Here is a 26,695-nt window from a genome sequence, read left to right as displayed (position 1 = left end):
TATGCTTTTGGAACTGTGGGGGCACAGCTGTAATTGGGAAATTCTGGAGCCCATGAAGAAAGAAAGAAAGTAGTTATATGGTGCTCAGGCACTCAGCTTTAACAGGAGCAGTGAGGGGGCGGAGTGATTTAGCTCTGAGTGATCAGTCCTGTCAGAAAAAAAAGGAGGACATAGTGAGAAAAAAAAGAGGGTGGCATACCTCCCAACATGACTCTCTCCAGGAGGGATACAATGCTCTGCTTCTGGACTTTTCTCTTAATGTATGATTGCCATCACCTGTGCTGAAACACCTTTCTTTATTCATTTACCTATTCAAAACAGGTGCTGGCAATCACAAATTAAGAAAAAAGTCCAGAAGCAGAGCATTGTGTCCCTCCTGGAGAGGGTCATATTGATAGGTATGGGGTGGTGACGATGGACATCAGTGAAGACAGCTGGTAAAAGTGGCCAATCTGTTTCATACACCACTCAGCAGTATGAGGTAGAGATCTGACAGAGCACTCAGTACAGGACACAGAGGGCGGTATTCAAACGATATATCATGCCCAATCTCCTTTCTAAAGTGATCCCTGTTATCGCGCATATTGCACCCATAGTAATTGGGTTTAGCTGCATAAAGGGTTAGGGCACCTGGCTACCCCAGGGGTAGTGAGCTGAAATGATTATACCACGTCCATCAGCAGAAACAGAACTGGTGTGGAAGGGGCAGTGCCAGATTAAGGTCCTCATGGGCCTGGAGCTGAAATTTATGATGGGCCTATTTGGCGCTGCTGCAGGGGGAGTGACCAGCATGGTGGGGGTGTAACTACTGGTATGGGGGAGTAACCAGTGCTGTGGAATGTGGTATGTGCCATAGGGTGTGGCTAGCACCATGGACTGCATAGCTACCCACCTACCTTCAACCACCTCAACCTCCCTGCCCTCTGCATCACAGAACAGTCACACTACAAGTGAGCTGTAAAGAAAGAATGTGATTAGGATCCTGTAGAGCCATAGACGGTCCAGTGTGGGTATTTAGCTTGGTATTATTACATCTGTAAGCACCCTGAGAACATTTTTATATTGCACCTGCCCCTTCATAATTTCACTGCCACCTGCAACATCCAAAAATCTTGCATGATATACAGTATATGCGCATTAGTTTGTGTGTGTATCCTGGTACTCTAAATTAAATTGTAGAGACCACAGATATATACATACAGTACTCAAAGTGAGAATTTAGAGGTGGGGGTATGAAAATTTGGATATAACGGGGAGGGGGGGCGGTTAGGTATTTTTAAAATCTGAGATTAAGTTTAGATGCACTATGTAGTATATACAGAATAAAACATGTTATACGATGTATGGCTATTCGCTGTTTTCATCTTTCCTCAATGTCTCAAATGTTCCTATAGTATATCTCTAATATCTACCTTTTGTTGGTTCACCTCTCTGTTTTTCATGGAGTAAATTTACTAAAGGTTCTAAAGATGGAAAGTGGTGATGTTGCCCATAGCAACCAATCAATCAGATTATGTCTATCATTTTCTAGGATGCAATAGAGAAATGATAGACAGAATCTGCTATGGGCAAAATCATCACTTTTTATTTCTAAAACCTGTAGTAAATTTACTCCCATGTGTCTCTTCTTCTTTCCCTTACCTATTTGTTTTGTCTGTCACTCTCCTTATACGCCAATATCCTCATCCCAGGTAACGCTCTCTATGACTGTCCACATGCTCTCCTTTGTGTCCCTGCACCCTTCACTTCTTCCATCCCTCTTTCACGCCCAGCTACCCTCTCACCCCATGCTTCCTTTCACGCTCTCTATCCCTTGCTCAACCCCTGGTCCTCTCACTCCCTGCTACCATCTCACCCCTGAATTTCTAATTCCCTGCAACCCTCACTCGGCCTATGCACCTGTCACGCTCTCCATCCCTTGCTCAACCCCCGGTCCTCTCACTCCCTGCTACACTCTCAGGGCCTCCTTCCCTCTTAACCCCTAAGTACTATCTCTGTGCTTCCATAACACAGCCTCTGCACCTCTCACGCTCTCTATCCATTTCTCAAACCCTGGTCTTCTCACTCCCTGCTACCCTCTCACACCTGAATTTCTAATTCCCTGCTACCCTACTCAGCCTCTGCACCTCTCCCTCTTTCCATCCCTTGCACAACCTAGTCCTCCCACTCCCTGCTACCCTCTCAGGGCCTGCTTACCTCTCACCTCACACCTCTGCATCCCTCCATCTCTCCAACCCCTGTTCAATCCATGATAATTGCTACCAACTCAGGGCCTGCTTACCTCTCACCCCCTGCATTATTTACTCTGTTTCCCTTATTCTGCTCCTGCACCGCTCACTCTTTCCATCCCTCTCTCATCCCCTGCTTCCCTCTCTCAGCCCCTGCTATGGCGACACACGAACGCGTACACACACACAAATAACTCCTTCCGGTTGTTTAGCCTATATTTGGTACTTTTATTTCCTAACCTTTATTGTCTCCCCCCCCCCTCCCCCCCAATCTGGTTGCTGCCCCCGGATGCAGCACTGCCTATTTCCTTTCATTCCACATGCTGAGACTGACAGTGGGGCAGATGAGAGAGCCGGAGGCTGGTGCTGCACTCTGCGACAGGACAGATAGTGGCCATTAGTCCTCCGGTGCCCTGCTGTGTATTTTTCTGATCTCACAAACAGCATCACAGCTTTCCCCAGTATATCACCAGCCTCAGGACCCTGCCCGAGTGTGACAGCCCCAAGCTGCACAGCAGGCTCCATAGAGTCAGATATGTTGTGCGGAACAGTGGATGAGGGAAGGGTGGGAGCCTGGAAAGCACAGTGGATGAGGGAAGGGTGGGAGCCTGGAAAGCACAGTGGATGAGGGAAGGGTGGGAGCCTGGAAAGCACAGTGGATGAGGGAATGGTGGGAGCCTGGAAAGCACAGTGGATGAGGGAAGGGTGGGAGCCTGGAAAGCACAGTGGATGAGGGAAGGGTGGGAGCCTGGAAAGCACAGTGGATGAGGGAAGGGTGGGAGCCTGGAAAGCACAGTGGATGAGGGAAGGGTGGGAGCCTGGAAAGCACAGTGGATGAGGGAAGGGTGGGAGCCTGGAAAGCACAGTGGATGAGGGAAGGGTGGGAGCCTGGAAAGCACAGTGGATGAGGGAAGGGTGGGAGCCTGGAAAGCACAGTGGATGAGGGAAGGGTAGGAGCCTGGAAAGCACAGTGGATGAGGGAAGGGTGGGAGCCTGGAAAGCACAGTGGATGAGGGAAGGGTGGAAGCCTGGAAAGCACAGTGGATGAGGGAAGGGTGGGAGCCTGGAAAGCACAGTGGATGAGGGAAGGGTGGGAGCCTGGAAAGCACAGTGGATGAGGGAAGGGTGGGAGCCTGGAAAGCACAGTGGATAGGGGAAGGGTGGGAGCCTGGAAAGCACAGTGGATGAGGGAAGGGTGGGAGCCTGGAAAGCACAGTGGATGAGGGAAGGGTGGGAGCCTGGAAAGCACAGTGGATGAGGGAAGGGTGGGAGCCTGGAAAGCACAGTGGATGAGGGAAGGGTGGAAGCCTGGAAAGCACAGTGGATGAGGGAAGGGTGGGAGCCTGGAAAGCACAGTGGATGAGGGAAGGGTGGGAGCCTGGAAAGCACAGTGGATGAGGGAAGGGTGGGAGCCTGGAAAGCACAGTGGATGAGGGAAGGGTGGGAGCCTGGAAAGCACAGTGGATGAGGGAAGGGTGGGAGCCTGGAAAGCACAGTGGATGAGGGAAGGGTAGGAGCCTGGAAAGCACAGTGGATGAGGGAAGGGTGGGAGCCTGGAAAGCACAGTGGATGAGGGAAGGGTAGGAGCCTGGAAAGCACAGTGGATGAGGGAAGGGTGGGAGCCTGGAAAGCACAGTGGATGAGGGAAGGGTGGAAGCCTGGAAAGCACAGTGGATGAGGGAAGGGTGGGAGCGTGGAAAGCACAGTGGATGAGGGAAGGGTGGGAGCCTGGAAACCACAGTGGATGAGGGAAGGGTGGGAGCCTGGAAAGCACAGTGGATAGGGGAAGGGTGGGAGCCTGGAAAGCACAGTGGATGAGGGAAGGGTGGGAGCCTGGAAAGAACAGTGGATGAGGGAAGGGTGGGAGCCTGGAAAGCACAGTGGATAGGGGAAGGGTGGGAGCCTGGAAAGCACAGTGGATAGGGGAAGGGTGGGAGCCTGGAAAGCACAGTGGATGAGGGAAGGGTGGGAGCCTGGAAAGCACAGTGGATGAGGGAAGGGTGGGAGCCTGGAAAGCACAGTGGATGAGGGAAGGGTGGGAGCCTGGAAAGCACAGTGGATGAGGGAAGGGTGGGAGCCTGGAAAGCACAGTGGATGAGGGAAGGGTGGGAGCCTGGAAAGCACAGTGGATGAGGGAAGGGTGGGAGCCTGGAAAGCACAGTGGATGAGGGAAGGGTAGGAGCCTGGAAAGCACAGTGGATGAGGGAAGGGTGGGAGCCTGGAAAGCACAGTGGATGAGGGAAGGGTAGGAGCCTGGAAAGCACAGTGGATGAGGGAAGGGTGGGAGCCTGGAAAGCACAGTGGATGAGGGAAGGGTGGAAGCCTGGAAAGCACAGTGGATGAGGGAAGGGTGGGAGCGTGGAAAGCACAGTGGATGAGGGAAGGGTGGGAGCGTGGAAAGCACAGTGGATGAGGGAAGGGTGGGAGCCTGGAAACCACAGTGGATGAGGGAAGGGTGGGAGCCTGGAAAGCACAGTGGATAGGGGAAGGGTGGGAGCCTGGAAAGCACAGTGGATGAGGGAAGGGTGGGAGCCTGGAAAGAACAGTGGATGAGGGAAGGGTGGGAGCCTGGAAAGCACAGTGGATAGGGGAAGGGTGGGAGCCTGGAAAGCACAGTGGATGAGGGAAGGGTGGGAGCCTGGAAAGCACAGTGGATGAGGGAAGGGTGGGAGCCTGGAAAGCACAGTGGATGAGGGAAGGGTGGGAGCCTGGAAAGCACAGTGGATGAGGGAAGGGTGGGAGCCTGGAAAGCACAGTGGATGAGGGAAGGGTGGGAGCCTGGAAAGCACAGTGGATGAGGGAAGGGTGGGAGCCTGGAAAGCACAGTGGATGAGGGAAGGGTGGGAGCCTGGAAAGCACAGTGGATGAGGGAAGGGTGGGAGCCTGGAAAGCACAGTGGATGAGGGAAGGGTGGAAGCCTGGAAAGCACAGTGGATGAGGGAAGGGTGGGAGCCTGGAAAGCACAGCGGATGAGGGAAGGGTGGAAGCCTGGAAAGCACACCTTGTTGGTCTCCTACCCTACCTCTACTGAAGCATGACTAATAGGACTGATGATTAGTCAGAGTATGTCCTGAGGAACCCAGCATTTTTTCTTTCTGATTCGCATATCGAAGTGGCACACAATGCCCCACTTCGACACACACATATATACACACAAATTTACATACAGTATAAGTGGCAGCATGCGGACTGTCAGGATCCCGAGCAGCGGTAACATAACAACATGACCGAATCCTATATATATATATATATATATATATATATATATTTATTTCTCATACGTCCTAGAGGATGCTGGGGACTCCGTAAGGACCATTGGGTATAGACGGGATCCGCAGAAGACATGGGCACACTATAAGACTTTGAATGGGTGTGAACTGGCTCCTCCCTCTATGCCCCTCCTCCAGACCTCAGTTAGACTTTGTGCCCAGGAGTGAATGGACACACACTAGGGGAGCTCTACTGAGTTTCTCTAAAAGACTTTATGTTAGGTTTTTTATTTTCAGGGAGACCTGCTGGCTACAGGCTCCCTGCATCGTGGGAGTGAGGGGAGAGAAGTCAGAGCTACTTCTTCTTAGTTCAAGGGCTCTGCTTCTTAGGCTACTGGACACCATTAGCTCCAGAGGGTTCGATCACTTGGTTTGCCTAGCTGCTTGTTCCCGGAGCCGCACCGTCAACCCCCTCACAGGAGCCAGAAGAAAGAAGCCGGGTGAGTATTGGAAGAAAAGAAGACTTCAGTGACGGCAGAAGACTTCAGTAACGGAGGTACAGCGCAGTGGTCGCGCTGCGCTCCATGCTCCCACACACCAACGGCACTCACAGGGTGCAGGGCGCTGGGGGGGGGGGGAGCGCCCTGGGCAGCAAGTTACTGAAAGTTTTTACCGCTGGCATAAGTACATATTCAATGCCTGGGCACCGTTTACGATACCCCCGCCAGATAACGCAGCGGTCACGCTGCGCGCCATTGTTCCCACACGCCAACGGGTTTTACAAGGGTGCAGGGCGCTAGGGGGGAGCGCCCTGGGCAGCAATATATATACCTTTTTGAGGGTGACAACACGCCTATACAGTATGTAGACGCTGCATAGGGACCCCCGATAGCATACATAAAGCTATATTATTAGCGGGCTGCAGCGCACCGAGTAGGGGCAGGGCTTAGCCCTCACTTCAGGTTACAGCGCCATTTTCTACATGTCCCCGCCAAAAGCAATGGAACAGTGCAGCCAGGAGGGGGCACGATGTTTAGTGCTATATAGAGGACAATATAGCAATATTTTTGACAAATGGGCATGTAATCTGTGTGTTATGAATATATATATATATCTGTGTGTTCCCTGTCGGATACCAACTATAGCTTTAGTCGACATGTGTCGAAAGGAGTGAGTACTCTGTCACTTATGGGGATCACAGTCGGCATTGTTGGTACTGGCTGTAGATGCAGTGTCAGCAGGTTGGTAATGGTATACTTGTCAAAAGTAAACACTGTATGGGAGACACAGTAGTATGTGGGTGACTCTGTCGGCACCAACTGTTATTACCGGGTGTAAATTAACATGCAGTAACTACCTTATACCTGTATATATGTTTATATGTATATGTATGGTACGGTTCCATGGGCCTGTAGCTCGAGCACAGACATGGTAGTATAGGTGGGGGAGTGTTGTTGTACTTATTTATGTATACTTCCCTCGGTCCCCTCGGAGTTGCAAGACGGTTATTTTGCCCGGTTACTACTCCCTGCTGTCGACGAATACTAGTTTTCTGGCGACCATAATGTTTCCTGGTAGATTCACAACAGGGGCATTCAGTGCATGGTCATACACATTCAGAACACATTAATGTCACTAGGGACCCGTTGGTTCCGGATAATCCGCGTGTGTGTGTGTGTGTGTGTGTGTGTGTGTGTGTGTGTGTGTGTGTGTGTGTGTGTGTGTATATATATATATATTAGGATATGTGGGTAATTGTGTATTACATTATGTATATTCATATTATGATTTTTAATGAATGCTGAAATAATAGTATTCCTTCTCATGTGCGGGTCGCTCTGTTGGTAAAGCTCTAGGTCGGCCGTGACGAGTCTCAGATCCTCACAAGGAGTCCGAATGTTTATTCTTTTCCGGCTGCGGATAGAATACTGTGAAAGTCAACTCCTGGTCGACACGGGGTCCTGTCGCAAAGGATCGTACACAGGAAGCTAAGTGATATTTTATTCTTTACTTTGGAGTTATTTACATTACCTGCACATGGGGGAGTGTTTGTATTCGGTAAAGCATCCAATAGAATTACCCTATAGAGACGGGATGTGTCTTATGTTGATTCTTCTTTATAACATGGCGTTAGGTTGCTGTGCAACTGCAGAAGAAATGCTGAGGCTGAATCCGAGTTACTGGAGTGTTTCCCTGGGACGGTGTACCGCTGTTGGGGAGGCCTCAGTTTAGTCAATCTCGGCAGATACCGCGGGTAAGTCTAACTTCGTGAGTTAGATTCGCTCACAACGGTTGGTGACGCATTCGGTTGTGGGATGCAGTCATTTTAACCGGTTTGATACCTTTCGTTTTTCCTTTTCGGTGCAGATTGTGGAAGGTGACAAGGTAAGAGTTCTGCAGCCTGGTTAGGTTCGCAGAATCGGATGTTGTTTTCTGTCTACCACATCCACCGCGTGTCGCTGGGTCTATCTGGCTGGAGCCCACTCCGGTGGGAGCTCGTCTACTATTTTTCAGTCAGTCCGATGGACTTGGACCTGTGAGTTTCTAATAAAATCCAAAAGGGGACATACTGGAGTTCACAGATGATTCCCCTCACTGAGTTTTGAATAGATCTTAGCGATTCCCCTCTGGAAGGGGAGGTAGTACGCGACGCCATACCAGAGTGGTGTCAGGTTCAGGACATTGTCCTGCTGTCCATAAAAAAAAAAAAAAAATCAAAGCTTTCTACTTTCGAAGGAAGCTTTAGCACGTGAAGGTAGAAAAGGGGTTAAATGCGTTTTTTTCTCCGCATTCGGCTTACCTGGGTGGATATCCAGGATTGTCTTTGCCATTTCACCGGAGTGATGGCAGTATGATGGGTTTCTTTCAATAGTAAGAGCCATTGTTATTCTGTACTGAGACGCTCTCCTGATTAAGGCGAGGTCAAGAAACAAGTGGTGCAAATCGTTGCTTCTCTCTGTCTGTTCTTCGACACAGGGAATGGCTGTTGTTCCCACCGACGCAGATGTCGGAAGTGGGTATCAGAGTAGATACTGAACGGTTGAGGTTCTGTGTTTTCTTGTGGAAAGAGATCCGAGGATCCAGAGTCGGATCATATTTGCAGTGACATTCCATCAATATGTTCCGTTGATGAAGAAGATGGGTGCGGCCTAAGAGGCCTTTTCGATGAGCAGGTCAAATACCAGAGTGGTTTTCACGGGACCAGTTGGAAATGTGGTCCGGGTCTCACCTACACATGCGCCGGAATATAATCCTAATTGCCAGGATATCGCTCCTGTGGTGTCTGCACAGCTCTCACCTCCTAGAGGGACGAAGGTTCGCGAACCAGAATTAGATCCTGGTGTACATGCATGCAGATCTCCGAGGCTGGGGAGCAGTCTTTGCAAGGGAAGTATTTCCAGAGGAAAAGGTCAAGCTGGGAAGCTTGTCTGCAATAAGCTTTCTTGATTTAAGAGCTATTTTCAATGAACATACTGTATGCTTTGTGATCTGCCCGTGTTAATTCTGTCGGACGACTTGACAGCTGTGGTGTAAGTACTGTAAGTCGCTAGGGCGGAACAAGGTGCAAAGCGGCAATGGCAGAAGCCGAAAAAGTTTTCCGCTGGGAGGAAAGACTGGTAAACGCTATATTAGCAGTCTTCGTTCTGGATGTGAACGACGGAGAGATAGATTCCTCTGCAGAAGCGATCTCCATCCGGGAGAAATACAGTCGTCATCAAGAAGTTTTCACTGAAGTGACAAGTCTTTGAGGAGTGCCTCAAGTGGACACGTTGGCGTCTCGCCTCAACGAGAGATCTCAGGGATATTGTTCCGGGTCAGGGGACACTCAGGCTATAGCAGTGGACGTCCTCGGGACAACTTGGGTGTTTTCAGTCGGTCTATGTATCCCCTCCGTTTTCACTCTTCGGAAGGTGATAAACGTAAGAAGAACAAAGGTTCAGGCAATCCTCATTGTTCCGGTCTATCCAAGGAGGGCTTGGTATCCAGTTCTTCAAGATTTACTCATAGAAGATCCATGGCCTCTTCCTCTACGTGAGGAACTGTTACAGCAAGATCCGGGCGTGTATCAAGACTTACCGCGGCTGCGTTTGATGGCGTGGCGGTTGAACGCCATATCCTAGCCAGAAAGGGTATTCCCAGTGAAGTCATTTCCACACTTCTTCAGGCTAAAAAAGAAGTAACGGCAAAGCCTTACCACCGTGTTTGGAGAAAATATGTATCTTGCTGTGAATCCAAGGCGGCTACTACGGAAGTCTTTCAGCTTGGTCGTTCTTCTCCATTCTTTGCAAGCAGGTGTGGGTGCAGGCCTAAAGTTAGGCTCCATTTAAGTGCGGTTTTGGCCTTATACATTTTTCTATCAAGAAAGAATTGCCAACATTTCCGGAAGTTCGGACCTTTGTGAAAGGAGTACTGCACATCCAACCTCCATTTGTGCCCCCGTTGGCACCGTGGGACCTTGATGTGGTGTTGTGTTTTCTTGTGTCACACTGTTTGTGACACAGTTTGTGACACAAACCTTTGTGAAAGGTTGTGTTAAAATTTCTTTCTTGGAAAGTGGTCATGCTATTGGCTTTGGCGTCCAAAAGGCGGGTGTCGGAAGTAGCGGCTTTGTCTCACAAGAGCCCTGTTTGATCTTCCATGTGGATAGAGAGGAATTGAGAACTCGGATAATAGTTCTGCCAAGAGTGGTTTCTGGGTTTCGCAGAAATCAGCCTATTTTGATGCCGGTGGTTACTTAGGCATTAGCTAATTCAAAGTCTCTCGATGTAGTCAGGGCTCTGAATATTTAGGTCGCCAATTTGACTCAGATTGGGGAAACAGAGGCTCTGTTTGTCCGGTATGCTCCCAGCATGATTGGGGCGCCTGCGTCTTTGCAATCTGTTACACGCTGGATCTGTGGTACGATTCGGCGTGCTCGTTGTACGGCTGGATTGCAGTTATCGAAGTCGGTGGAGACCCATTCTACTAGGAAGATGGGATCTTCTTGGCCAAATGCCCGAGGAGTCTCGGCGGTTCAACTGTGCCGAGCAGCTACTTGGTCGGGTTCAAACACTTTTGCTATGCTCTGCAAGTTTGATACCCTGGCTGATGGGGACCTTTTGTTTGCTCAATCGGTGCTGCAGAGTCGTCCGCACTCTCCCGCCCGGTCTGGAGCTTTGGTATAAACCCCATGGTCCTTACGGAGTCCCCAGCATCCTCTAGGACGTATGAGAAAAAAGGATTTTAATACCTACCGGTAAATCCTTTTCTCTTACTCCGTAGAGCAGTGTTTCCCAACCGCGGTCCTCAAGGCACACCAACAGTGCAGGTTTTAGTGATATCCAGGCTTGAGCACAGGTGACTTAATTAGTAGCTCAGTTATTTTGATTTAACTATCTGTGCTGAAGCCTGGATATCACTAAAACATGCACTGTTGGTGTGCCTTGAGGACCGCGGTTGGGAATGCCTGCCGTAGAGGATGCTGGGCGCCCGTCCCAGTGTGGACTCTATCTGCAGTTATTGGTAATGGTTACACTCTTGTGGTGTTTCTTTTCTGTCAGGCTGTTGCCGACGTTGTTCATGCCATGGCATGCGGTATCTTATTATTGGTTGTGTTGACACACAGGTTGTGTTACATATTCTCTCCGCATGTAGCTGTGTATTGTTCATGCCGTTGGCTGGTATTCTATTGAATGCCACGTTCTGCGGTATGTTCGTGGTGTGAGCTGGTACGACACTCACCGTGTTTAAACAATAAATTCTTTCCTCGAAATGTACGTCACCCTGGGCACAGTTTTCTAACTGAGGTCTGGAGGAGGGGCATAGAGGGAGGAGCCAGTTCACACCCATTCAAAGTCTTATAGTGTGCCCATGTCTCCTGCGGATCCCGTCTATACCCCATGATCCTTACGGAGTCCCCAGCATCCTCTACGGACTAAGAGAAAAGGATTTACCGGTAGGTATTAAAATCCTATTATTTATAGTATAAGTATATATATATATATATATATAAACCAAAATATGAACCCGCACTCAATGCTGACAAAATTGTTGTTAGGAGGGTGCCCTCAGCAAATAGATAATGCAGTGAAGAACGAAAGACTGCGGCACTCCAAATGCAAAAAATTGTATTGATTAAAATGTCATAACAGCACTACAATAAGCCGGGGAGACAATGCAGCTGCGGGCGTCTGGTTGCTAGGCAACGTATGACGTTTGCCCGGAACATCACCGGCACCAGCGGACTGACGTCATTGGCAAGCGCCCACAGTGGACGGATGCCACGCGGGACGCTGCCGTAACCCGGCTTCCTACAGCGGCGGGGGGTATTTAGGTAAGCTACTTTTGCTTTTTCTGCTTTTTCTGTTTGTTTGCTTTGTTTCTTAGCCAGACAGCATGTGGCTTGAAAACGGTACCTGCGAGTACCGAAACGTTGCCTGATATTGTGCTGTTATGACATTTTAATCAATACAATTTTTTGCATTTGGAGTGCCGCAGTCTTTGTTCTTCACTATATATATATATATATATATATATATATATATATATAAAACAAATTTATTATATATTTTTAACTATTTATATATGTCTATCTTTAGAGAAACAGCACTTCAGCCTGCCCTGCTGCCCAGTGTACCACATTACTTAGAGGTTAGAGCAGCAGCAGATACGAGTCTGATGCCTCACCTCAGCTACTGCAGTTAGAAAGATCATCAGACGCTGGGCCACCTTCATGGAGCAGCATAGACACAGACTTGTCACTGCCGTGCAGTGCCTGTCTTGTGCTGTTGCTGTGTGAGTTGTGGACTCTGAGGCTGTGTGCGCGGTGGTGATGGGGCGGGACCTTCGTGACATGATATGTCATGTGGCGTGGAGGAGGCAGCGAGTCACCGTGAGTATGCGGCGCAGGGAGGGCTAGGAGAGCCTTCCACTGCGCCGCCATCATATGCAAAACAGCGATGCTGGCAGCGGCGGCATTTGATCCACCGGCGCTGCGACAGTAAGGACAAGGCTAGTGGGAGCGGTGTTCAGGCAGAAGGGAGCAGGTCTACAGCAGCACATAGCTCTGCAGATGCGGTGGGCCTATTTAGAGTGTGGGCCTGGAGCTGCAGCTCCATCAGCCCCACTGTTAATCTGGCCCTGGGAAGGGGGTGAAAAGAATTGAATACCGCCCAGAGACTGCATAAGTGTAAGCAGCACTGCAGAGGATTGTCAGCACTACTGTCAAGTATGCGTCATAGCAGAGCTGGATCATTGGAGAAATCCTTGTCAGTCAGCTAAAGCTATATGAGCCTAGGGAGAAGTAACTTGTAGGGGAGCCATCCCTAAGAAGCTGTCTGGAGTTCAGTACTGGTAAAGGCAACATAACACAGTCATCACCACACTATTTACAGTACATACCTCGCTGCTGCTAACAACCTGACTGCAGCTGTGCAAAGCCTGTCAAATCTGCCGTCATTAGACAGGAGCCCTTCTAATACAGCCCTAATAATAACCCCTGACTACTGCCTGTGCTGAAGGGATTGGATAGGTTTAGGTGCTTTGACTACAGTCTACCTGTAAACACCTATACTTATAACCACTGAGACCATCCTTCTATTACAGTGGTATAGTTGTACACCAAGTGCATATCCTGAGAGAAAGGGAGGAACATCTACAATACTCGCTCAAAAAGGAATAGTCTTTGATGCCATCCTGAGGCATGTCACCTAGAAAGGGGGGATCCGCTCATACTAACATACTTCCAGCCAAGTAGAAAGAACTAGCAGCTGTTACATCTCTTCATAAAGAAATTCTACAATTGTTCATACAGTTGTAATACTATTGACAGCTATAATCAAAGACAGTCTTGCACCAGCAACTAACGCAAGGATTCTCAGAGGAGATCAGCTGTCATCACACAGCATAAATTACACCCTAAATAGGAGCTATGCCATTGCTGCACTGAGACTATTATATGTATATCACCCATAAATAAAGATCCTATAATGATCAATTCAGCAAATAAAGAAGAAATATAAGGAGGCAGAAAGTTCAATTCCACAACGGGGCCCCTAGCAATCATATCTCCAGGATCCAGTGCGCACCAACGACAACTGTGAACTATAATTATTAAAGTTGTTTGATAATATTTGCATTATATTATAGGTACCGGTACCACAAATTTTAGTCAATTTAGGCATTATAGGTGTGTGCATGTGGGTGAGTGACCAAGGGTAGGATTCGGGGGAGAGTAAATTAATCATCTGGAAAGGCCAGAATTTATAGGAAAGGACAAAACTTAATTTGGAAAGACTAAAATGCCAATTTAACTTAACTGACGATTTATTTTGCCAAAAACCGCTCTAAAGTTGTCAGGGTTTATTTTAAGAGTGAATTAGGTGAAGAACATGAATTTAACCCTATCCCAAATGATTTTAGTAAAAAAAAAAAAAAAAAAAAAAAAGTTATATTGTTTTTCCCAAACATCGAAACATTGATCGGGAACATTGTGGATTTCATTTTGAAAGCCGGGACAGCCTCCCGGTATACGGGGGGGTTTCTGGGGGTGGCTTGGGAGGGTTAATTTTCACTCCCCAGCATCTGCCATTGTCTGCAGCTGCTTGAGAGGGGGGATCCTGCCGTGCTGACCGATCAGCAGCACAGCAATCAGTAGGGGAGAGTGCAGGGAGTTTCTCTTTCCTGCCGCTGCTAACACTCTCTATCTGACTGGTCGCTCCTGTGCGATCAGGTCAGATAGAGCACCTGCAGGCATGGTCACATCTGATGCGACCATGCCAGGCAAGTGGTTAAGGAGAAGTACAATCCCTTTTCTTGTGTGACTATGGCAATTGATGAGTAAAGATATTGTTCTACTATATAAGTCTTTGTGGGTTAACATTTCAGTTACAGTGTCATAGTTCTTGGAAGTGTCAAGAGAAGACCAAGCTCGTGTTAAATAAAATCCGTGTGTTTTTATTTCTATTTTCAAGTTTCTGAGTGTAACTAATATTGTAAAACAAGGGTTTTCCCAAGCTTACCCTATTGGTGACCACAATAAAAAAGTTTGGGCGGAGGCACCATTATATTGGAGTAGGTGTGACCAGGTTGCTAGTATATATACAGGTGAGCAATCGTTACAGGTGTTCCAGGTGCCTCACCTGTGGCTTAGGGATGCTGATGAAAATAGACAAGCATAAAATAAAATAAAAAATAGCCTGTAATAAAGATAAGAATGGCTGCTATCAGCATCCACAAAAACAAAACGCCGGTTCCACCAGGCACTGCCAAAAATGGGAAACCCCGACAGTCAATAGGGGTATAGAGGGGGAGGAGTGTGAACTCTAGGCAGTAAATTTTGTAAGCACCAGCTCCTATACTCTCTATAGCCGCATTGGGATATGCAGCATATCCCAATAGATGTTTGAGAAATAAGGCAATAATACTAATATTAACTGAACGTCCTACCACTAAAAAACACAATTCAACTAAAATAAAACGTGTATTTACATATAGTATATACTACGCTGTAATATAATATATATAGGTACTACTCTGTTGTAAAATTTAATTATAAACACCAAATGTTTTTATAAAAAGAAAATCAAACCCCCCCCCCCCCCCCCCCCCCGCACACTGTAACTGATGGTTCTACATATACCCTGATGGCCTGTAGAGATAAATACTTATATATTAAATATGGATTTATTTTTTTGGTATTTTGTGTTGAGGAGACCTAAGGATTTGATTCATACATTTTCATTCTATGATGCAAGAAAACAATGCAAAATAAGGCAAAAGAGGGTTAATAACTATTATAGCCGGTGTTCATTATGGTAGCTTTATTCCTATAAAGGGTGTAGTATGTTATGCCGGTGGTCGGGATCCCGGCACCGGAATCCCAACCGCTGGCATACCGGCAGCGGGGCGAGCGCAAAGGAGCCCCTTGCAGGCACGCTGCACTCGTCACGCTGCGGGCATGGTGGCACGCTACGTGCCACACTATTTATTCTCCCTCCAGGGAAGTCATGAACCCCCCAAGAGGGAGAATAGTTGTTGGTATGTCGGCTGTCGGGATTCCGGCGCCGGTATACTGAGCGACGGAAACCCAACAGCCGGCATATCAAATACCACCCCCTATAACAACTACACATCAACACCTTTCCAAACACGGTATATAATGAAAAGGAGCAGTTACTAGGAACCAAAAACTAGCAGTATTTATACCGTATTTACTATGGTTTTAGCGGTATCCGGACTCCAGGTCGACAACAAACAGGTCGACACACCTTAGGTCGACACACCTTAGGTCGCCATGGACAAAAGGTCGCCATGGACAAAAGGTCGACAGGAACAAGGTCGACGTGGAGAAAGGTCGACATGAGTTTTTCACAATTTTTTTCTTTTTTGGAACCTTTTCATACTTAACGATCCACATGGAACGGTAATCTGTGCCGAGCGAAGCGGAGGTACCATGCCCGAAGCATGGCGAGCGAAGCGAGCCATGCGAGGGGACGCAGTGCACTAATTGGGGTTCCCGGTCACTCTACGAAGAAAACGACACCAAAAAACCATAAAAAACTCATGTCGACCTTTTTCCATGTCGACCTTGTCCCTGTCGACCTTTTGTCCATGTCGACCTAAGGTGTGTCGAAATTTTTGTTGTCGACCTGGAGTCCCAGACCCGGTTTTAGCTGCATTCACCAGAATGTAAGTAGGAAGAGAGCTGGTACATGTCTGTCATTGTGTGTTATATACCTGGTGGGGGAGGGCAGGGCCGGGTGGGAGTTCCGATTTTTGGAGGAAGTGCAGGTGGGGCCTCTGTCTGGGAAGGTTCAGTGTCACATGTGCTCCTGCCACTTAGTGTCTCTTTCTCTCGAAGTGGCAGCGTTCCATCAAACGAGTCTGTGCTGCTGTTCTGAAAATAGAGATGCGGCACAGGAACACGGGATTACACCACGGTCTACAGTTAGGACAACAACACAGAACAATGTATACATTGTAAATTGGCGAGGAAACAAGTGGAAAACAAATCCCTGAAGTCCCTGTCCAGTGTAAATTGTCCGAGGAGGTTGTCAACAGCAATGGAGTCCAGTGAAGCAGTAGGTCCTACCCTATTTCACCAACGCGTTTTGAGGCATTTAGAGTCACCTTGCTCTTGAGACCCTCTCGGACAATCTACACTGGATCTGGACTGTCCTTACTCTGAGGAATTGTTCTCTAAATGCATCTGTCCAGTTTAACTGGTCCTCCTTCTTCATGTGGAATTTTAATCATGTGTATCAATAAATACTTGTAATCCCTATATCCGATGTCTTCAGTGGTCCATGAGATGTGATATATACAGATCAGCTAGACGGGGTGTCCAGAAGGAAACAATGATACCCACTAAGGTCTGTTTTACTCTTCAAAAGGCGTTGAGAAGAATATTTCTGTAGTGTAAGTACACCCTTTAATATTTAGGTGGTGTGGCACAGAGACAGAACACCATATATCCACACTGGTGCGCTCCTTATTGATGCATGAAGCCACTTTAATTACATTTTACATAAACTACTGTCAACATGACAGGAATCTAACCCAACGTGGACCTTCTACAAAGGGAGCGTTGTAAAGGGTCTTATCTGTATATTGATGTTTGATGGTGCACAAATTGATCACACCTGCTGGAGTGTTAAAATGGGATGCGGTCATGTGATCGTCGCTTGGGATCCCGGCAGTCACCATGCCGATGCCGGGATCCCGAGCGATCAAAAGCCCAATAGTCGGCTAACAGGGACTATTCCCACCCATGGTAGTCCACGACACCCATAGAGTGAGAATAGAACCTGTGACGAGCGCAGAGAGCCACCAAGCCCGCTGCATGGCGAACGCAGAGAGCAAGGGGCACTGTTGCACTCGCTTCCGCACCCCCCATATCTTCCCGCCAGCATTCTGCAGTCGGGATCCCGGGGTCGGTATGCTGACCTCTGGGATCCCCACCGCCGGTCTCACAGCCCCAACCCCTAAAATGGGATAGCTGCTAAAACAGGCCACCCAATTACTTACTGCAAAAACAAGCATAGAGTTCTCCTGGCTTAGCATCCCAGTGTCTGTCAGTTTCAAAACACCCACAGTAATATCTTTGCTAACAAGTTAATATTTTGAATGAAATTTTTGAATGATCAGAAGAAGATTTAAATACAAAAAGAAAGAAAAATCCTTACCTTGGAAAGTGTGCTGAAGTCTGCAAACCCGCTCCCAAATGACTCATTACCAAAGAGTGAGGCAAAAGGGTCATCTTTCGCTAGGATATAAAGAGAAGCCTGTATGAGCTAACCTCTTACCAACTAGAATTTACCTTTTTTATTGAAACAATTAAACTAGGATTTCCTGTTTATGGCAGATGCCACGTATTCCATGGATCTGGGACTCGGGGTCAACACACGTTAGGTCGACACCTATTGGGCGACAGTGAGTAGGTCGACACAGGAAATAGGTTGACACGGCCATTACGTCGACATGGAAAAAGGTCGACATTAGTTAAAAAAAAATTGGTGTAGTTTTCTTCGTAAAGTGACCAGGAACTCCAATTAGTGCACCGTGTTCGCTCGCCATGCTTCGGACAAGGTTACCGTTCCCAATTGTAGTCCATGTGGATCATAAAGTATGAAAAAGTAAAAAAAAAAAAAAGCCCAATGGCTGTCTCGACCTATTTCTGGTGTCGACCTAGTCACTGTTGATCAATAGGCGTCGACATAAGGTGTATTGACCTAAGTGCTGTCAACCCAGAGTCCGAATACCGTATTCCATTACATGTCCATTTGGAATATGGTGCATAGAAAAAGGAACTTTTGTATTGACCATAAAATCCTCTTTCTAGAAGGCTGTAGATGGACACAGATTATGTGCTGACCCTAGAAGACAGGGCACTGGGGAAAAATATTGTAGCTCCTCTATTATGCAACATACTTTGTAAAGCCCTATAACGGGCCCACCAACCAATCTGGCCAAGCATGCTGTTAGCTCAGAACTGGTACCCTAGACTCAGAAATAGGCCCAATGAATAGGGGGCAGAACTCAGTAGCAGATCACTGAGCAGAGTTGCCTACTGCCATCAAAAGGAACAAGCAGGGCGGCTACACATCTGAACTCTTAATTCCTGCAGACGTATAATGGCAGAGTACAACCCACATGCAAAAAGCAAAGGGTTGATTCTTTGAAGTACTAAGGACGGATATACAAGTATGGTGTCACCAACTCCCGGTTCATATGAAAACCAGAGACTACCTTAGATTGGAAGGACAGGATAGTGCTGGGATCTATGTACTGAGAGAGGATCCTTTAGAGTCTTCAGAACAAGGTTAAGGACCCAAGATACAACTTGAGAATGAAAGGCGTTCCTTGAAAGAAATGTCTAATATCTGGAAGTAGAACCTACTGGTGCTGGAATAATACAAGCAGCTGAAACATCCTCAGTACTGAGGTGCAACACTTTCCCATATCACTTTGGAGAAAGAGAAGGCTGTATAAATCTCTAATGAAAATAGTGTGCCTTACCAAAATGTTCCTGCTTCTTTAGAGACACGTCCTCATATCATGCATACTATTAAAGGCAAACCACCCATGAAGGGAGAAAAAAAAAAAGTGGTCTGGATAAAAGAGGTATGGCTACCGAAAGACAATGAGGTTCGTCAAAAAACAAAAAACAAAACTAGAAATACAATGAGAGCCTCAGCTGGTTGGGAGTGATTCTCTTTGATGTCAGATACTCCCTTTCTCTCTAAAAGAAACTTGTTGAGGTCATCTAGGTCCACGGTGGGACAAATGGACTAGGAAGCTGGTTTGCATAAAAACTCCTTTGTGTTTGGTGTCCCAGAATCAGACACTTCCCCTTAGAGTGGGAGCCATTAATCTTCAATGCAGCCGGTGAGCCGTAATCTACTATTGTGGCTCGCAACTGAGGCCAAGTTAAGGCAATCAAGTCAGGAGCAGAGGGATGTATTATATTAAGGGTCTCAAACCTTGGGACAGCAGAGAGGAAAACATGCAAGGCGCCAACAGAGAGAACACAGACGTGACACAGGTGTCTCTCAGTACAGGTGCTACCGGTAAGTACTTAAAACAAATACAAATGAAACAATAAATAGTTCCACAAAGCCTTCTACCTATGGTACTGGAAAAAGAACTAGAGGATCAGGGGACGTTATAGGGGAAAGGATGTCATTTTTGTCCAGTGTAAAGTGTCCCAGGCCCTCACGGGAGCATTTATCTCGCTCTGAGCTTGAGGATTTTGCTTTTATGGGGTAGTAGCAGAAGAAACAGAAAAAAAAAGGTTGGTGTTTCCACTGGAACACTGCAAGCAACACAGGGGTGTTGTATCAATGATACAAAACTGCAAAAAACAATATATGTACTATCAACAACAACCTACTCACAAGGTTCAGTGTCTGCTGGGACAAGTGTTCCACCAGGAGCAAAAGGGTCATTGGTTTTTGAAGCTTCAACCTGCAAAACAACAAAACAAAAAATAAACATTATTATGTACATACATAATGCCAGATGGGATACGGTCATTAGGTCGACTGGGACACTAGGTCGACATGTACTAGGTTGGCAGGTCAAAAGGTCGAATGGTAACCTGTGAGGCACCTTGCCTGAAGCATGGCGAGCGAAGTGAGCCATGCGAGGGGACAGGGTGCACTAATTGGGGTTCCCCGTCACTTTTTTCGGAGAAAAAGACAGTAAAAAAACCTCATGTCGACATTTGACCTGTCGACCTAGTACATGTCGACCTAATGACCCCGTCGACCTAATGCATGTCGGCCAACAGTGGTCAACCTAATGACTGTCGACCTAAGATGTGTCGACTCAACGACCCATACCAGACAGAAGTTATACATTGTACAGCACCATCCACATTATATCAGAAACTACTGATAGGTGAACAAAAATTATGTCAACATGATTTAATGATCTGTAATAGGGAGCTGGGCACCATATGTTGTCAGTACATATCATGGCACAGAGTCTACAAGGTCTGTACTCTTCTAATGCCTGGTTGATGGTAAAGAAAAACTCTGTCCAGCGTCATTCCAGAATATCCCATAAATGCAGAGTTCCCGTTCGGTGACTAAGTATGCCATGACCTAAGGATCAGCGAGATGCAAGGTTACCGTGGAAGACGCACGTCCAGTTGGGAAAGAAATGCTGGTATGAAAACACTTAGTATCAGTAAGTAGCAATCAGCATGGACCCTGCTGAGAATGACTGCACCCAAACCATGCCAGCAGAATGTGCCCAACATTACAGTCACACCAGAAACATTCCCTGTAGGAAACAAGCAGTCAGGACTACAGTGCGCTTCATAAAGGTGCACTGGTCAGTTTGCTGAGTTCATGGTGAAGGACGAGTAATCTGACCATGTCACCATCATCTACTGCCAGGAAATCCTGTATATGTTATTTACACAATGGATCTTGTGAATGTGCATTGCTGCGGTTTATGCACTGCCACCAGACTGACATCCTGCTCCAGTTTCACCCTGCACTACAGATGAATGCACAGATATCATGATTCTGGAGGATGCGCTTTCTCCCACTGTTGCTATCTGCTGCCGGCGTTTCTTCCTCGGAGTTCCGTGCCTGCTTTTCTCCCTCAGGAGTTTCCGTGCCGGCCACCACAACGGAGACCCCCAAAGATGTGTTTTCTACCCACAGAATCGCAGTCGGCAGCTGATACACGCTTCAGAAACAGTCTGGACTCTCCAACATTTTGCAGCAGTCCCCATTACCTCCCACAAAGTGGCTGCTCCTTCACAATCACTTTTGAATGAATCCGCACTGCAGCTGTAATCGCAATACAGCTTAATGCGCAATAACCTCCCCTGACTTCTCCCCTGCTCTCCTCACTCGTATCTCCAACTGTCTCTCTGCTATCTCCTCCTGTATGTCCCAGCGCTTTCTTAAACTTAACATGTACTGAACTGATCATCTTCCCTCCCGCATAACCTCACCTCCCACAGTTTCATTATCCATTGATGGCACAACTATCTCCTCTAGCCCCCAAGTGCGTTGTCTTGGGAGTAATCCTTGACTTCTCCCTCTCCATCAAACCACACATTCAGTACCTCTCACAAACCTGCCGTTTCCATCTCAAAAACATCTCCAGGATCAGACTCTTTCTCACCCAGGATGCTACTAAAACCCTCATCCACTCACTGGTCATCTCCAGATTGGACTACTGCAATCTCCTCCTATCTGGCCTCCCTCAAAAATGCCTCTCTCCACTCCAATCTATCATCAATGCTGCTGCCCATCTCATCTTCCTTACCAAACGTACTACATCCACATCCCCTCTCTTGTAGGACCTTCACTGGCTACCCTTCCCATTCAGAATCCAAATCAAGCTTCTCACACTCACAAAGCCCTCACCCACTCCTCTCCCTCTTACATCTCTGACGTTATCTTTTACATTCCCACCCGTCCTCTTCGCTCTGCTAATGCACGCCGTCTCTCCTGCCAACTGATTACCTCCTCCCACTCCTACCTACAAGATTTTGCACGTGCTGCTCCCTATGTCTGGAATTCTCTACCTCTCCCCATCCGACTCTCCACCTCTCTACAAAACTTCAAACGGGCTCTCAAGACCCACTTCTTCCCCAAACCCAGCCAACTCTCCTCCTAACCCTATTGTCTGTGCTCACTGTCTACCCCTTCTGTGTCACCCCGGTCTGTTAGCCCCTCACCTTTTAGATTGTAAGCTCGCAAGAACAGGGACTTCTTTCCTCATTTGCCTTTCCTTTTCTAACAATCTTATACTCCATACTCCCTTAGATGGCACCTAAACCCTGGTTTACTACACCTGTCCTATACTGACTTGAACAGTAAGTGTTGTTTACTTGTTTGCTCATTTGATTATGTACTGTGTAATGGGAGCTGCGGATCCCTTGTGGCCGCCATATAAATAAAGGGTAATAATAATAATACAGTTGCCACTCATGCGCAGACTACTGATAACTGCTCAATTGCAAAAACATCAGCATAGCGTGCCTCCCACCTGCTGTGATGGCTGGAGCACTAAGGTCAGGCTATAGCTAGATCATACCGAGATGACTCCTAATCAGGGCACCTGCTCTTTTCTCTTGGACCACTTGATGCTGTTCCTGGAAGGGGTCTCAGATCTTCTTTTGTTTTCTATCAGCTACCAGTCTCTCTTGTCTGAAGTCTTTCTTATAGGGAGTGACACATGCGCAGCCTCTATATACAGTAGCCCTACAATATTTCCTTAGTAGCTCAGCCTGGGCCTGCTGGCTTTCCAGCACCCTCCTTTCAATTTGCTGGAGCTGAGGTTCCTTACCTGGAAGGTTGCATTCCTGCCAACTATCCCCTTAGTGAGGAGAGTTTCTGAAACGGGGGCTTTCTCTTGACGTCTCCATTATATATCTTCTATGCCAACAGGCTGTGCTAAGGAGCAAACCTTTCTTTCATCCTAAAGTGACCTCTGAGTTCAATTTGCATTAGGACACTGTAATGCCTGGCCTTGAACCGGGATAGGCGTCTGGATGAAGAGGGCAGTCTTTGTTTCCTGGATGTTGTCAGGGCACTGCAAATCTATGTTCATAGAACTCAGGACTTGTGCAGGACGATGACCTGTTGGTGCTTTACAATGTCTACAAGAGAGGCTGGCCTGCTCCCAATCAGGCCACTGTCAGATGGATTACACTAGTAAACTGCAAGGTTTATCTTGGTACACCACTGTCCATTCCTGAACCTGTGAGGATGTATTCCACCAGATCTGTGGGAGTCTCATGGGCGTCGATGCACCAGTCTGCGCTGAGATGATGAGCCGGTTAGCCACCTGGTCTGCAGCGAACCCTTTACCAAATTTAGAAATGTTTAACACTTCTGCATCCAAAATATGCCAGTTTTGCACTATATCCTTTTCCCATATTCTATTGGGAAAGGGGGGAGGGGTGTTTTGACACTGGACGCCCTCCTTTTACACTCCGATTGTGTCCTGTTCTTGGTCATGGTTCATTATATCAGCTTCATTGGTGCAAAGGCTGTATGCAGAAGATGCAGTGTTGAACTACAAGTGGCTGTGAGACTGAAACCTGTTTCCAGTCTGTGAGATAAGGTAGCATTAAATTGTGCAGGTGGAGAAAGGAGTAATACCAATTCAAATGTTACATAACTTTATCTGTACTTTTTATCCGTACCAGTTATGTGCTGGAGGAAGAATCAAGGAAGTTATTGTAATAAATAGATGGTCTGGTGTCATATTTATCCAGGTACTATTGCTGCATTCACTCACAGCCCTGTCTATATATTTGTACTTGCTATAATGCCTGAATGCGTGGGGTTCCATTATGTTTTTATTGCCCCCACCCTTTAGTGCATACCGAGGCATCGGAGTAAAAGTACAAAGGAGGTACACGTCCACATACTGTATACACCTTGTACCAGGTATACAGAGAGAGATGTTACATAGGAAAACAACTAATGAGGGCAAAAGCATCCGGGTCAGAAGGCCCTAGACATGGACCTCAGCCAAAGCAAACAATTTTCAGAGAATATTTTTCCTTATTACTATTATACACATACCGAGGAGATGCTGCTTTCTGTAAGCGCAGTTGAAAAAGGATCCGCTTTAAAGGACGTAAACGGATCTTCGTTTGAAGATAAGAATGGATCTGCTCCGGAAGATGAGAAAGGGTCTGCTTTGGAGGATGAGAACAGATCTGCTTTATCTGGTTTTGATGACAGGAAAGGATCAGCTTTATCCGCTTTGGAGGACGAGAAGGGATCTGCTGAAGACTGCTTGAAAAATGCATCAGAAGCAAAAGGATCAGAGTCTTTGAAAGGATCTCCTCCGAACGGATCTGCAAATAAAAGCACATAAAAGCTTAATGCATGGCATGCAGTTGTGGCATTACATCATACAATCCACGAGATGAGGACACAGGTGCAGAACGATGCTGCTCAATAGAGCGAGTGTAGGAAACGCCACTTTATTTATAGAGGGGTATCTGACTGCACCTTTGTATCACTGCTCTGGCATTCAGATGCTTGGATAGGCAGCGTGTAGGCCTAAATCCTCCTCTGTTGTGTATACAGGTAAATAAACTGTACTAAGAGCAGCTGGGCTGGGACACTCCGGCTTCTATGGGCCTAATTCATGTTTGTACGCTAATGCACTAGCAAGTGTGATTTTCTAGGCTATGGAATTGCTGATCTTAGTAAGGGAAGCTGCTGCCCAGAAATGAAGAGAGACGCCCAACGGAGCCATCTCAGACTCATTCGCAAATGCGTACACATTCGCAGCCTATACGCAAACATGAGGTACATCTAGGCTAAGAATTGGCCTATGGCTATGCAGGTAGGAAACGGCAGTAGCGACGCAGGTGCCATGTGTTTGTTTGTATGAACTCGCAGCTGACGGCAGACACACGCCCCGAAAACGGCCATGACACACCTGCATTTTTCTAACCACTCCCCATAAATGCATCCAGTTACTTCTCCATGTACTCTTCATTGCGAGCAGGGTTACAGCGGCCTTGGAAAGAGATAAAGTACCAGCCAACCAGCTCCTGACATTTTTCAAACACAGCCTGTAACATGACAGGAACGGATTGGCTGGTACTTTCTCTCTCTCCACGGCTTAGTATATTGGGTGTGGCTCATTAGGTTGACCGGTATTAGGTTGACAGTCACTAGATCAACCACATATGGTCTACATGCACATGGTCGACAGGATCAATTGGTGGACATGTTAAATGTAGACACCTGAAAAGGTTGACAGGTTCAAAGGGTCAACATAGTGATAAGGTCGAAATGGAAATGGTCGACAGGTGTTTTTTTTTTTTTGGGTATCATTCTATAAAAGCCAAATTAGTGGAAACGTGTACCCCCACAGGCTCGTTTTTCTTGCCATGGTTCAGGCACAGGGTACCAATCCCAATCACAGTTCACGTGGATGGTAAAGTATGAAAAAGTTGAAAAGAATGGAACCCCCCCCCATCACCACAAAAAAAACACAGTATGTTGACCATTTAAACCTGTCGACCTTTTACATGTCACCCTTCTGTATCTGTCGACCTATCATCCGGATACCTATTACATCTGCGGCTCAGACCTGGAAGCTCCTCTTATACAGGAGTAAGCTGCAGTCACACTGGCCAGTAGTAACTGCTGGGGGACTTGCTTCTTCCTCTCTTTACATCGCTGTATCTGGTTTCCTGTCTGCCTTCCGCAGCCTAATCCACATTGTAAACAAGCCCAAATGTGGTGATATAGCGATTTGTTTGCAGACCATGCATGCGCTGCAGTGACCAGACGTATCTATGTATGTCCAAGGGTTTCTGAGTCAGAAGCATCTCAGATGTCTCTCTCTGGACATCAAATAGACGTTATGGCAAGAACTTACCGTTGATAACGTGATTTCTCTTATGTCCACAGGTATCCACAGGATAACATTGGGATATGGTTGAGCGACCGCGGAAATGGCACCAACACGGTCACGAGTTTTCTGGCCTCCCAGGATGCATCGGGGCCTTCACCATATAGTCCCGCCCACTGACTCAGTCAAATCAGTTCTTTCCACAGCGATTTAGGCAGCAGCATCAGGTAGAGACCTATTTATGCGATAAGAACACACATGCACACCCTTCCATACAAGAAGGAAGAGGTTTAGTGATTGTCAAGATCCTCAAATCAGGTGCGTCAGGGTGGGATCCCTGTGGACATAAGAGAAATCACGTTATCAACGGTAAGTTCTTACCATAACGTCTATTTCTCTGGCTGGGTCCACAGGATTATCCACAGGATAACATTGGTATTCCCAAAGCCAATTCTAGTGGTGGGGACGCTCCTGATTACACAGGAGGACCTTTCGCCCGAAGTCTGCGTCATGAGAGGCAAAAGTATCCAAGGCATAATGTCTAATGAATGTGTTTATGGAAGACCATGTGGCTGCCTTACATATCTGTTCTGCTGAAGCACCCTGTTGTGCTGCCCATGAAGGACCTACCTTACGTGTAGAGTGTGCAGAGACATTAGCCGGAGTAGGGGGATCTGCATGAGAATAAGCTTCTGATATTACCATTCGGAGCCATCTCGCCAGCGTCTGTTTACTAGCAGGCCATCCTCTTCGATGAAATCCGTAGAGGATGAAGAGAGAATCTGTTTTCCTGATGGCACTAGTACGATCTATGTAGATTCTTAAGGCTCGGACTACGTCCAGCGACGCTTCTCCCGCAGATAGTCCCGATACCTGAAAAGCTGGGACTACAATCTCTTCATTCAGGTGAAACTTTGATAC

At 47.2% G+C, this 26,695-nt stretch overlaps 1 protein-coding gene across 6 annotated transcripts in view; it reads right to left on the bottom strand.

The window, feature by feature from the left end:
* Positions 1-26,695, bottom strand: part of EPS15 (epidermal growth factor receptor pathway substrate 15) — a 258,145-nt gene that overhangs the window by 59,617 nt on the left and 171,833 nt on the right. For all 6 annotated transcript variants that reach the window (XM_063939551.1, XM_063939554.1, XM_063939552.1 and 3 more), the window contains 4 exons: positions 23,980-24,257; positions 19,813-19,882; positions 17,602-17,681; positions 16,154-16,313 (listed from right to left, as the gene is read on the bottom strand). In XM_063939551.1, coding sequence (XP_063795621.1) covers positions 16,154-16,313; positions 17,602-17,681; positions 19,813-19,882; positions 23,980-24,257 — 588 coding nt within the window. The remainder of the gene's footprint in view (positions 1-16,153; positions 16,314-17,601; positions 17,682-19,812; positions 19,883-23,979; positions 24,258-26,695) is intronic.

This window comes from Pseudophryne corroboree, chromosome 9 (genome assembly GCF_028390025.1).
Source record: "Pseudophryne corroboree isolate aPseCor3 chromosome 9, aPseCor3.hap2, whole genome shotgun sequence".
In the NCBI taxonomy this organism is placed as follows: Eukaryota; Metazoa; Chordata; class Amphibia; order Anura; family Myobatrachidae; genus Pseudophryne; species Pseudophryne corroboree.
This window is presented reverse-complemented; position numbering and strand designations above follow the sequence as displayed.